This window comes from Phyllopteryx taeniolatus, chromosome 13 (genome assembly GCF_024500385.1).
Source record: "Phyllopteryx taeniolatus isolate TA_2022b chromosome 13, UOR_Ptae_1.2, whole genome shotgun sequence".
Classification (NCBI taxonomy): Eukaryota; Metazoa; Chordata; class Actinopteri; order Syngnathiformes; family Syngnathidae; genus Phyllopteryx; species Phyllopteryx taeniolatus.
Window position 1 is genome coordinate 8,891,455 of NC_084514.1, and position 13,881 is coordinate 8,905,335.

At 38.1% G+C, this 13,881-nt stretch overlaps 1 protein-coding gene across 1 annotated transcript; it reads right to left on the reverse strand.

Moving 5' to 3' along the window:
- Positions 1-56: 56 nt before the first annotated feature.
- Positions 57-12,773, reverse strand: pygl (phosphorylase, glycogen, liver). Its single transcript, XM_061793876.1, has 20 exons — positions 12,420-12,773; positions 10,878-10,979; positions 10,724-10,802; positions 9,767-9,870; positions 8,700-8,831; positions 8,328-8,439; positions 8,104-8,186; positions 7,871-8,008; positions 7,500-7,592; positions 7,268-7,414; positions 5,826-5,989; positions 5,007-5,121; positions 4,831-4,932; positions 3,475-3,622; positions 2,456-2,514; positions 2,231-2,372; positions 1,085-1,292; positions 878-1,012; positions 712-778; positions 57-393 (listed from the first exon to the last, which is right to left on the reverse strand). Exons 1-20 carry the CDS (start codon positions 12,669-12,671, stop codon positions 205-207), a joined length of 2,571 nt encoding a protein of 856 aa, XP_061649860.1. The 5' UTR covers positions 12,672-12,773; the 3' UTR covers positions 57-204.
- Positions 12,774-13,881: the final 1,108 nt, after the last annotated feature.

Consider the following 13,881-nt stretch of genomic DNA (forward strand, 5'->3'; position numbering starts at 1 on the left):
CACCTCCCCCTGTCTGAGTGAATACATTTTGCAAAGTGAGAAAGCTGTAACAGATAAGTGTTAGTGCTTTGGTGATTCCAAAAAAAATAAAAAAAGTTATTTTTTTTCCCCCTGGCCAAGATAAAGCGAAGTGCTTACTTCCTGATTTTTTTGGGGGGGCGTGCATGGAGCTGTTACGTAAACAGAGAAGACCCAAGGCAGCTTTCACATTTTCTTGAGCTCTCGGGCAGTCTTCTCGATGGCTTCTCGGGGCTCGCTGGGCGGGGGGATCTTGAGGTCGGTGGGCTCCACGCCCCACACCTCCGTGGCGTACTCTGCGATGGTTCGGTCGCTGGAGAACTTTCCTGTCGCCGCGATGTTCTTCACCACCATCTTGGTCCACTCCTTGGGATTCTGGACCAGAAAATAAAAAATAAAAAAAAACAGTCAGGTATGCAAACATTTGCAACCATTTGCATTTGACTGGGTAAGTTTTTATATTTGGCCAATTTTTGGCGTATTCAAATGACTATGTGGACCGCCGCATAGCTTTAATCATAGCCTTCATTTATCTGGGTTACTTTAGATTTAGGAATTGTAATGACGACTCATGGAGAGCCTATATTTATACAGGCCGGTTGCAATCATGTAGCCTTAACTTCCTTACCTTTGAAAAGTGCAAAAAATGTAATTGAAAACTGCAAAACGGTTCATTCATGAGATCCACATTACCTTATAGAGTTTGCTGACTCTCTCTTGACATTTCAGATACGCTTCAAAGTCGGCAAATACTTTGAACCTGAAGAACAACACAAGCACATTTGATTCGTTTAAAAAAACAAAATAATAATAATAAAGACGAGTTTTTAAAAGTTGTCCATTTTTGTTTGCAGCCCACCGGTCATGTTTGAAGAGCATTTCGGTCAAATCCTTGAACAAATCTGGATTTTTGGGACTGAAGAATCCGCTTGTGATCTGGTCCATCACTTGTTTCAGCTCCGGGATCTTCTTGTAGTAAGACATGGCGTCATATCTTAAGAAAACGTGAAATATAATACCAAGACAAGGCACCTTTTTAAAAATATTATTTCGTTTTTTTGGCTACCCCTTTTTGTCCATCTCTGCCACGTCTTCCACTCTCATGCCGAAGATGAAGAGGTTTTCTATGCCGGCCTCCTCGGCCATCTCCACGTTGGCGCCGTCCATTGTGCCGATGGTGAGTGCGCCGTTCAGCATGAACTTCATGTTGCCCGTGCCCGACGCCTCGGTGCCCGCCGTCGAGATCTGCTCCGACAGGTCTGTGGCCGGGATCACTGACCGGCGACAAAAGACATACACGTGGGAATTATAAAACTCTACTTTTTTTGTGTGTGTTAATATTAGCCAGATAACACTCATTAAAAAATACATTAACTATATACACTTGAAATTAGGTCTAAAAATAACGATTACTTTGAAATAATAATCTGTCGATTATTCTTTCGATTAATCGATGAATTGGATTCCTTAAAAAAAATAAAAATAAATAAAAGAATTTCCATCCCTTTATTTAAAAACAGGAAATTATTTCAATTGACTGTGCAGAAAATCAAAATATTGATTATGATTAAGTTACTGGTTTGGTCCATTAAATATCTGAAAATAGGCAAAAGTGAACGACGTTTGCAAATATCTTATTTTGATGAAACAAAGTTTATCAGTCTGCTCTATTATTAATTGATTAATCATTGCACCTCTTAATTGGAATACGGAACAATATATTACATAATACAAATATTTGTTGAACTATAAGAGTTATTTTTTTCAGCATTAGGTCCATGATAGGTTAATCTGATGTTTTTTCCTCACCTTTAATAAACTCGAACCAGAAAAATAAAAAAGATTTGAAAAATATTTTACTTTTTATGTATCATAAAAGTATACAATGTACAATTGAAAAATATATAGGTTAACATGATGATTTGTGTCTTTAATTCTGGCGGCGTAATTTATGATAATGTCTTAGTTTACATTTAAGGGGTCAGATCCAAAAAATTATAAAATAAAATATACCAAAAAAAGAGATATACAATAATATATACTGTACTGAAAATTAAATTTTTAAATATAAATTTGCTTTATTATGCATTAGGTCTGTTTTAGTTTAATCTGATGATTTTTTTTTTACCACCTAGCCAGAGCCAGCTAGTTAGAAAATAATAAAAATAGGTAATAATATTATGAAAAATAAGTACTAAATAAAAGTGCAGACCTTTCTCAGCCAGGGAGACTCTGTAGTTCTCCAGGAAGATGACCTTCAGCTTGCTTCCCACCACCGGGTCGTTGTTGACCACCGCCGCCACAGACGTGATCAGCTTGATGATCATCTTTGCCATGTGGTACCCCGGGGCGGCCTGCAGGAGGCGACAGCGGCTCACTTATCTATGTGCATAGGTATGTATGTATGTGTGTGTGTGTGTGTGATTGGAGAATGAACCTTTCCCCCGATGATCACGGTTCGAGGTACAAAAGGTGTGGACGGGTTCTTTTTGATGCCTGCGGGACAACACAAAACTTATTTATTAGCACGGCTGACAAACCTAAGCAGCATTTATGCCACAATGAGCAAAAGTCAGGTTTGACTATGTGGACATCCGCATAGCTTTAGCCATAGATTTATATGGGTTTGTTTCCTTTTTTTTTATGGATGGCTTTATAACGATTACTTTATAACGATTACATAGCTTTATCCTGACTCCTGATCCAGCATTTATCTTGGTTAGTGTCCTTTTTTTTTTTTTATTTCAAATTTTTGAGGGCTGCAATTGTTTTTGTTTAGTTATGGTTTTTATTCATTTTTGACACGTTAAAATGACCATGAGGAGGGCTGCATAGCTTTATCCATAAATGGTGTTTATCTGGGTTACTTTTGATATTTGCTGATTTTGAAGTGTTTTAAACGACTATGCAGATGGCTTTTTTTCCAGAGCCTGCATTTATGTGGATGAGTTCAATGTTTTTATTTTCAACTTATTCAAAAGGCTAGGCGGACAACCGCACAGCTTTATCCAGAGGCTGCATTTATCTGGGTTAGTTTTGATTTTGGTCTAATTTTTGAGCATTTAAAAATGTTTATGCTAACGACCGCATAACCTGATCTAGGGCAGGTATTTATCAGGCTTAGTTTTGGGTTTTATGGATGACCGCATAGCTTTCGCCATGCCCCGAGTATTGGGAAAAGTCATGTTCATGTGTCATAATAGTAAGTTAATATGTCAGCATATAAAGAGAAATAAAACAAAATATGAGTCTGTACACCTCGATAAAGTACATATTGCGTAATAATATAGACAAAGTGAAAGTGTGTGGTAATTTAAGCCCCCGCCTACAAGCCAGTGGAAAATTCCCTGTGCACGTCGAGAAGCATGTGCTTGTTTGGACTTGCAGTAGTGTGTCAGCGTGATGTTTTCCCTGAGGGAGGTGACAACAACATTGATCCGTGAGTAGCGTACGCACGGTTGTACATGGTGACGATGTGCAGGCAGTTGAGCAGCTGCCGCTTGTACTCGTGGATCCTCTTCACGTGCACGTCGAACATGGACGCCGCGTTGATCCTCACCCGGTACTCCTTCTCCAGGTACTGGGCGAACTTCACCTTGCAGTCCTGAGTCATGCACGCACGCACACACACACACACACACACACACACACACACACACACAGACTTCTTTTAATTGCACTTGGGGCATGTTGCAACAACACATTAATGACTAAAAACTGAATTTTCGACACGCACAAGTTTGTGCACCAGGAGTTTGCGGCATATACACACACACTTGGACCGAAGATTAGGTAAACAACCACACAAGCTTTTGGGCGTGTGCGTGAGAGCTGGGATGTGCCATCGTTTTTCGGTATGTTGAAGGGGGTGCGTAGATTGACCATCCTGACAGAATTTGGTGCACCCGCTTTCACGACATATAAACAAAGTCAAATGCTATTAATCTGTTCCAGGCACCCCCTCACAAAAAAAATTAAGAAAAACAAATTGTAATGTGTTTTGAAGACAAACAGCACTGTGTAAGATTGCACTTAAAAAAAAAAAAAAAAAAAACATACAATATTGACATAATTAATTAGAATGTAAATGATTAAACTGTTTTTGCCTTTTTTTTTGGTGTCAATTCAATGGACTTTGTGCTGCTCCTTCTGGTGTGAGCTCCTTGGCCAAAAGGGGGCAGTATAATAGAGACATACAGATACTCCTCATTCCTCAGTAAGCCGCACTAATATTAGTTGTTCTCCGCAGAAGATTAATATATGGTTGTGAGTATTGTTATATTGTCTGTCTACATGTGTTGTTTCACTGTGTGTGTTCAAATATTCATGGTTTGGTGGGTTATTACACAACCGCATAGTTGCTATTTCTTAGCCTGGCATAATGCACATAATGCTGTTTCCCCATTATCTGTTAGCATGATGCTAGCGGAGGCTATGTTGTTGTTTTAAAGGCACGAGGTGCAATTCTCTGTTTTATGTTTAAGTTTTTTTTTTAGGTTTATCTCGTAGTAAACGTCACCTGGGAGTTTTTTTTTTTTTTAAAGAATATTTACAAATTATATCTGCCAAACTGCCACTTTATTGTGAAGTGATTTGAGTCACAAGCCACCATACAGGGCTCGTAGTTTGCCCTCACAAAGACAATTTTTTAAAAAAATGCTCCGATCGACAGTTTGTACCTAAAAAAAAAAACTTGTAAGTTGTGTCACTCGTATCTCAAGGCACCACTGTATAGATTTTAACGCCACGCCAATGTCTTTATTGGCTGCAGATGGCTTTGTTTGGAATGTTTTTTGAGATTTGGAGGTGCACCTGTTTCACTTTGGAGACATCCTGGATGAAAGTGGTGTCGTCCACAAATTTGTTAAGGGTCTGCAGTTGGCTGAGGTCCTTTACGTAGTCCTCGCCGATCACCTAAACGAGGAGACGGATATTGATTATGGGGGGTGGGATAACACAAGAGGATGGTGTATTGCGTCAAGTGAGACCTCAGCGATGAGCTCGGCCAGTCCGGGGTTGCACAGCAGCAGCCAGCGTCTGGGTGTGATGCCGTTGGTCTTGTTCTGGAACTTCTCCGGCTCCAGTTCGCTGAAGTTCCGGAAACTGTGAGGAGAAACACGACATCGCGGCGCAACATAGTCAGAATTTACAAGAACGGGAATAAATCCAGTCCTATGAAGTCTGCCTAGGAACAAGCGACCGCGAGTGTTACAGTTGAGAGTTTGTAACAGGAGATGTGCAAACGTTGCAGTGTGGTATGAAGACACACTCGAGTGGCGTATGAAGACACACTCGAGTGGCGTTTGGTCATTTTGTTGCATTCGGCTCGTTTTGAGGAAGCGACAAGGAAACCCGACAGCTGTACAAATAGCACTCACACGAATTTGTGACATGAAATAAAAGTAAAAGTATGTGCAGTCTCAGAATACCAAATAAAAAAAAAAATAAAAAACATGAAAAAAAATGACAAACTACAATTGAACAGAAAATAAAAAGTAAAAAAGAAAATAACTTACAAAAACATATTTACAAATCAAAATAAGGTAAACTAAGAATCAAAATTAACATGAAATAAAAAATTAAACAATCAAACAAACTATCAATGAAAATACAAATAAAAATGAACAAAAAACAGGAACCTGAAGAAACTAGGGTGGTCTAATAATTTTTTTGCGTGACTGCAGGTAAAAATTTATAATAAATACATAAAAATAAAATGAAAAATAAAACTATAAATCAAAATGATGTAATCAAATTAAAATGTTTTTTGTTTGTTTGTTTTTTTTGTCATAGATTCACGCGCTTACACTTGGGTCTTGATGATGTTGGAGTGTATCTGAGCGACTCCGTTGACGGCGTGCGAGCCCACGATGCAGAGGTGCGCCATGTTCACCCGCTTGCCTCCCTCCTCCTCGATCAGAGACATCTTCCTCAGCTTGTCCACGTCGTTGGGGAAGAGCGACGCGATCCTCTGCGTGGGGGATGAGGGGAGAAGAAAAAAAAAAAAGAAGCCAGCCAGACAGATCAAAATTCCATTTCCTTCTTCCTTGACCACTTCACGGCATTTTTTCAAACCTGTTCAAGCAGTTGTTGTGTAAGTGGGAATAACCAACAAGCAAATGGCCATGAAAGTTCTTGGCCTGTACAGGCAAGCAGAATGCCTGCATGTGTAGCGTGTGTGTGCCACGTTATTTATTTATTGTTTTGATATTTTCATTTAAAAGAATAACATGTAGCTATTTATAATATGTTTGCCTTTTTGTAATACAAACTGTTTACCCTAATATTTTTTTCCCAATATTTACTTTTTTGTCCTAATATTTTTGTTTTTATCATTTATTTGTTTTGCACATTTTTTTTGTGTCTGACGTGTTGTTTTATCTTCAAATGTTTTTGTCGTACTGTTTTATATATACGTTTCTTCTAATAGTTAGGTGAGGTCAAATATTTTAGTATTTTTCAAGATATTTTTGTATTTTTCAAATAATTTTTATATTTCTTTCTACATATTTTTGGTTTTCATTTGGATCATTTAATGTTTTTTTTTTTTTTTTAACTAACAAGATTTGTTTATTTGTCATCCAGTGTATTTTTGTCTCACAAGTTTGAATTATTTATAAATATTTTTTCACTTTTATTCTAATAATTCCAATATTTATTGAATTAACTAAATAATTTATTTAATATTTGTTTTATTTATTATCCAATGTACAAGTAATTTCTAGTAATACAATATTTGTTTATTTTTCTCCCAATATCTTTTCGCACTTTTTTGTCTAACATCTTTGTATCATTTCCTAATATTTTTGCTGTCATGTTTTTTTATTCCCTTTCAAATGAAGGAGGTATATATTAAATATAATAAAGTAAATATTTTGGGCTTCAATTTATTGTCTAATGTATTTTCTTTTTATTAATATTTGTGCATTTTTCTTCCAATATTTTTGTCCAACATGTAGTATTATATTAAAATATATATATATATTATATACACACACACAGATAGTTTAAAAAAAAAAAATTTCAAATATTGTTTTTTATTGACTAATATTTTGGGTCCTTTAATTATATTTAGTCCACTCCCCCATACAATAATATATATTTTTCCCCCCTAATATTGATAGTTTTTTTGGTCAAATAGTTTTCTTTTTCTACTAATATTTGCATATTTTTTTCCAAATATTTGTGTTGTTTCTCCTAATAGTTTGGTATTTCTTGCAATATTTAGTGCAGCGTGCGTGGCGCTCACATCCAGGTGGCTCTGGTTGATCCGGTAGATGATCTGCAGGTGTCGTGGCAGCAGGGTCCCCATCAGCTCCACGGGCCAGCGCTCCAGCGCCTCGGGGAGAACCGTGTGGTTGGTGTAGGCGAAGGTGCGCTTGGTCAGGTCCCAGGCCTGTTAGGGACATTGTTGACCTTTTTCAGCTCACGACGGCGAACACCCCACCCCGAGGCTCCCCAGAACGCCCTACGAGCCTCACCACGTCCCAGTCCATCTTCTCGATGTCCACGAAGATCCTCATCAGCTCGGGGATGGCCATGGCTGGGTGGGTGTCGTTCAGCTGGATGGCAACCTATAATAAAAACATGAATTTTCCATCACAAAAAAAAAGGGAGGTTCGAGGGGGTCGGGGGGTGCGCCAACTCTGTCGGGATGTGGAATGGGTTACTGTAGGTCAGTCATTCCCAATTTGTTTTAAGCCTAGAAAAAGGCAAACAAACCCAATGGAGGTGTCATGCACCTTTGATTGAGAAAATGTTCATTGTTCAACTTATATTTCTGTGGTTTTTTTTCTACTTGGAACGTCATCAAAAAGCGATTATAACGGCGCTTCTTGTTTGGGGTCTTCACTTTATCGGGGAAGCTGTCAAAGGAGGTGCGTCCGGGCGTCCCCTTCTTGGTGGTCTTGAAGCGGCGGATGATGTCCTGCAGGGTGGCGGCCACCACAAAGTACTCCTGCTTCAGACGCAGCTCTTTGCCCTCGAAAAACTGAACACACGACACACGCTCGCATTTACACACACGGAAAGGAAGGAAGTTTCATTTCCACCGTCTTAAAGGGACAGTCGCATTTTTATGCTTACGTTGTCGTTGGGGTAGAGCACTCGGGAAATGTTCTCAGCCAGATTGCGGTCCAGGACGGCCTGGATGTAATCGCCCACATTAACTGTGTAGACACACACATTAAAACACGCTGATGTTTTTTTTTTTTTTTTTTTTTTTAATGCAACACGTTTTGTTGTAAGGTGCACCTCTTTCCTCACTAAGAAACAGGAAACTGTTTTGCAAAAAGTAACGGGACGCTCACAGTCTCTCAAGTTGAAGTCGTTGGGCGCGCGAGCGGACCACAAACGCATCGTGTTGACTGTGTTGTTCATGTAGCCCGGGATGGGCGTGTCGTACGGCATGGCCAGCACCACCTAAATGGGTCAAACGCATGCACACGATGAAGTTGCAGGGCCCCAAAATTGTCATTAAAAAAAATGGACACCCCCCCCCCAAAACCTAAAACTATAATGGTCCCCTGGTATGATAACATATTTAAACATAATGCCTTTATTAGCAATAAATGTGTGCAGGGAATGGGGTGCACCAACAACCACACATTGAAGCGTTTCATCTCTCCCACAGACACACAATGGTTGGACTTTATTTACCAAGTAATATGCGACACGTATACCTGCGTGTCGACCCACTTGGTGCCGTCCTCGGTCTCCTCCACGCGTCCGTAGAAATGGACGGGCAGCATGTACTCGGGGCGGGCCTTCTCCCAGGGGTTGCCGTGACGCAGCCAATCGTCTGCCTCCTCCACCTGCATGAGCAATGACGAGGAAGATGTCAGACGCATTCGACGGCGCTAAAAAAAAAAAGATTCTTTTCAAAAAGACTTTTTGAATTTTTATTTATTTATTTATTTTTTTTAAATATTAGGTTTCGCTCATATTGTTTTGTAACATATTTTGGCTTTTTTCCCGCCCAAGATTGTTTTTTTCACAGTTTTTTTTATATATAGTGTTTAGATTTTCCAAACGTAAAAAAAAAAAATATTCCTGACTATGCATTTAGCCTGTTTTTATTTATTTATTTTGTTTTTTATGTAACATGTTTGAATTATTTATATTTTTGGCTACTACTTGTTTTTTGCTGTAGTTTGTTGTTGTCAAGTATATATAATTAGATATTTTTTCTGTCAACATTATTTATTGACTAATGTATTTTCCCCTGAGAATAAAACCTCTTTTTATCAAATATTTTGTTTTATGTCATAATATTTGTGTATTTCTTCAAATATTTACTTTTTTTGTCTAATATTTTAATATTATTTCTTAATAGGTTTGTATTTTTTTTTGTCAAATATTTGTGTACTCTTTAAGAAAAACTGCATTATATATAATCTTAAGTATTACCGCTTTAGCTCTCGTTAAATCATGCAAGTGTACCTAATATTTTGAGACGTTGCACTCCCATTCGCGTTTATCACCGTGATCATTTTGCTAATATGAAATGTTGCCTGCAAAAGTGCATGTTTGCACTGGAGGCCTGAACTGCAAATAAGCAGGAATCCAAAAGGGCAAAAAAGTAGACATTCTGTCTGCGTGCTTCCAACAGACACGTTACTGTTAATGAGTAGCTCGTGCTGCATGGCGACCTACTCTACTTTGGCCCCGTGCCTGATTTCATAATAATAAAAAAATAAAAAAGCCTGATAAAAGCTGCACTGTGAGCCGGTGCTTTTGTTGCACTGACCTGCCAGCCGTCCCTAATTTTCTGGTTAAAGATTCCGTATTCGTAGCGGATGCCGTAACCGTACGCCGCCAGTCCCAGGGTGGCCATGGAGTCCAGGAAGCAGGCTGGGCGAAAACCAACAAAATGACATTTTTAGACCAGTCATTACGGATGCTGGTTGCTTCTTCAGACACAAGTGTTGTAAAACAACAACAGCAACAATTAAAAAGCCAAAGAAAAAGCCAAACGGATGCGCTGGTTTGTCATGCTTTGATGCCAGCTGAACTAAGGTCTTCATTATGTACGATTTATCACATCGATGTAGCCATGCATTGCATCGATATACCGATATGTCGTTATGCATCATATGAATTTGTACGTACAATGGTGCCTTGAGATACAAGTTTAGCACGCTTGTAACTCAAAACGCGGGTTTCTCAAATCATTTTCCCCAATTGTAATGAATGGAAATGCCATTAATGCGTTCAAGCCTTCCCCTAAAAAAACAACAAAAAGTGTTGCAATAGCTAAAAATAGCACTCCATAATATTTCACTTTATGAAAACATACAGTAATGACATAATTAAATGGAATTAAAAAGAATTAAACAGTTTTTGTCACCGTGCATACACTGCAAGGCCATTGTAGTGTCTTTTTTGGGGGGGAGGGAGAATTTTCACTATTTGCTAAACTGTTGCTTAATGCAAAGTGTGTTGAGTCCACTGCACTTGTATCGCAAGTCTGTCCGGGCTTGCAAGTCAAATCGGCCGAACAACAGCTCGTATCTGGAAAAATGTGTAAATCGGGTCACTCGTATCTCGAGGCACCTGCGTACTAATTCTGCCTGCTGAGAGTCTTTTGCAACACATCTGGCTCGTGTCCACAGACGCTCCACCCTCATAAAGCTTCCCGAGACTGGGCATCCAGTCAAATATTTCATATTGTTCGTCTTTCGTAACAAATTCAGCCTTCTTCTACCTGCAAGTCTGCCCAGGCCTCCGTTGCCCAGGCCCGCGTCCTCCTCCACCTCCTCCAGCTCCTCCATGTCTAGGCCCAGCTACAGAGCACACATCAACAACACGACACGCTAACAAACACGTGCCACGGTGGTATGCATATGATCCGGTCGGACCTGGTAGATGGCTTCGTCACAGGCGTTTTGCAGACCCAAGTTGATCATGGTGTTCTGCAGCGTCCGGCCCATGTAGAACTCCAGGGACAGGTAGTACACTCTCTGCACTCGGTTGCGGGAAAACAGTAAGAATTAAAGCGCCGCCAAAAACACCAAAAGGCACAAGGGACTGAGCGAAGACGCGATGTTGTCCAGAAAAGCATAACTCAGGATATGAACTAAGGGGAAGGGGAGACATATTGATATTGCGATGTACAGCATGGATATTACAAGGTATCATGGCAATTCATAAAAAAAATTGAATGAATTATTTTATCATCCAAAAAAAAAAAAAAAAAAAACTACTTTCAATTTTATACATGGATTGATTCATTGTGTATTTTTTTTGTATCCCTTTATCCAAAATAATAAAATAAATATATATTCGTAAAATAAAAGGTTTTAAATATTCATGTTTAGTATTTATTTGATCAAATATTTAGTAATTCATTGGAATCCAATAAATGATAAATAACATTTAAAAATGAGAAGGAATTAGTGTTTCCTTCAAATAAACTTATTTTTGTTTACTTTAACTCATTAAATAATTAGTGAATATATTATCAAAGATATTAACAAAATACACCATTTTACATATACAGTGCATTCAAAATTTGAATTTATTTTATAAATATTAGGCAGATTAATAATTAAATAAATGATAATGCATTTTAAAAATGACAATGATTTACTAGTTTATTATTAAGACAATTATTTTACATGTATCTATTCATTTTTAAAATAATACAAATAATTAGTTAATTGATTTAAGTAATAAGTAATATTAAGAATATGTGTAAAATAAAGCATTTTACATTTACTTTAAAACATTTTCTATATATTTAAATATGAGAAATAAAAATTTCAAAATAAGACAATATTAGCATTATTATTAAAATAAACTAATATTTGTTTTGTTTATTGATTTAAAAATCCATCCATTATCTTATCCTTTTCAGGGTCCTGGTGTCATTTAAAAATCATCTCTCAATAAATAATTGTATAATTGATTTATGATATACAAGAAGTATATTAATAAATTAAGCAATTTTATGTGTACAATAAAACGTAATATTTCTATCAAATATTTCATTTGTTATATTAAATAAATACTAACATTATTAAAATAAACCATTTTTAAAATGTTTTGTATTCATTTCTCGTCAAATAATTGGCTAATTGATCTATCAAAAGTAATACAATACAATTATTAGTAAAATAAACAATTTTACATATATATATACTCAACCATTTTTTTAAATTGTATTTAATATTTGGCTAATTCGAGTTAATTGCATTATGAAATTAGAATAAGTGAAAATGAGAATGTATTATTTTATAACTCAAGAAACGTTTTTCCATGAACTCTTTTTTTTGTTTTGTTTTTACATTGCTTTTTTTGTTTGCTCATCTTGGCCACCCGTTCATTAGCGTGTGCAAGTGTACCTAATGAAGTGCCCACAGTGGGTTTTTTTTTAAGCGCTCCAACTTTATTGCGTGTACCTTGGGGTCCGCCTCGTAGTAGAACTGCTGCGTCCGGATCCAGCGGCTCACCAGGTGGTCGCGGACGGTGTGCGCCAGGGCGAAGTAGTAGTCCCGCGGCGTGGCGATGTTCCGGTCCTTGACCAGCGTGAAGTGCAGGTGGCGGTTGAAGCCCTTCTTCAGCTCGGCCACGTTCTCCACACCCACAATTCCGCGGATGCTGATCTGCTTGCGCTTCTCCTGGTTGCTCACCGAGGCGGCCATCGATTTCATTTTTGTGTCCGCTTCGAGTGCGCCTTAGCCCGGGTTGCTTCCGTGCTGTCACTCGGTTGTGTGCGTCTGCTCCGGTTCTAAGTGAGTGGGGCTCCCGAGGTGAGGAAGTCAGCTGTCATTGGTAGGCGAGGGGAGGGAGGGCGTGTCTCTTTGAGGAAGTAGGTAACGACTGCTCGCTCGACTATAAGCCAATCAGCTTTCAGCAGGTTCACTTTCGGCCAATCGAATCGCTGACTACTTTTCCGGTATCTTTTTTTGGGGGTTCTCAAATTGAATAACTATAAAGACTATACACGATATCATTGAATTACGAATGAGTGAATTTTAAAAAAATATGAAACTTTTTAAACTGTTAGTTACATCACTTTTTAGTGTAATGTTTCTCTCATTTTTTGGCTCCCTCACATCCAGTCCAATCAGAGTTCAGGAAGTCAACTTTGCGACCAACCAGCTTCCAGCAAGCATACTGTCAGCCAATCGGCTTTCAGCAAGTCAACTTTCGGCCAATCGGCTCTTGCCTTCCCTTCTCTCGTTTGTGGCCCACATTAAATAAATAAGACGTGCACTATCTGAAATATGAATTACTTAATTTTAAAATATGAAATGAATGAAATGAGTAGTTCAATTATCACTTTCATAGCGACATTTCGCATCTTTTGTCGCACTCGCCTCTCATCCAATCAGTTTTCATCAAGTCAACTTGTGGGCCAATCAGCTTCAAGGGGTGTACATTCAGCCGTGAGCTTTCAGCAAGTCAACTTTCAGCCAATCAGTTCTCTACCTTCCCTTGGCGTCTTTATTTTGTTGCTCACATTAGATAAATATGCAATTTATAATTGAAATATAAATGAATTCATTTTAAAAATCAGAAAATGGATGGATAGACATTTATTCAATTATCGGTTACATGATCACTTTTTGGTGCAACCTTTTTTTTGTCTCCCTCGCCTCTCATCCAATCAGATTTTAGTAACTCAACTTCTGGACCAATCAGTTTACAGGAAGTCAACTCAGTCAATCAGCTCTCTGCTTTCCCTTCACTTCTTTATTTTGTTGCTCACATGAACTAAATATAAAGACATACGCAATATATCATTGAAATATGAATGACTTTTGTATTGAATTGAATTAATAAAAAAATATATGCAATACTTGATACGTGATCACATTTGAACGTGACGTCACTGCTGAATTGCTATTATTAATATGC

Coding starts and splice junctions, on each gene's coding strand:
- pygl (XM_061793876.1), bottom strand. CDS start 12,671: ATGAAATCGATGGCCGCCTCGGTGAGCAACCAGGAGAAGCGCAAGCAG. Junction 2,515..3,474: donor CATCGTCACCATGTACAACC/GTGCGTACGCTA, acceptor GTTGTCCCGCAG/GCATCAAAAAGAACCCGTCC. Junction 394..711: donor GAGTCAGCAAACTCTATAAG/GTAATGTGGATC, acceptor TTTCTGGTCCAG/AATCCCAAGGAGTGGACCAA.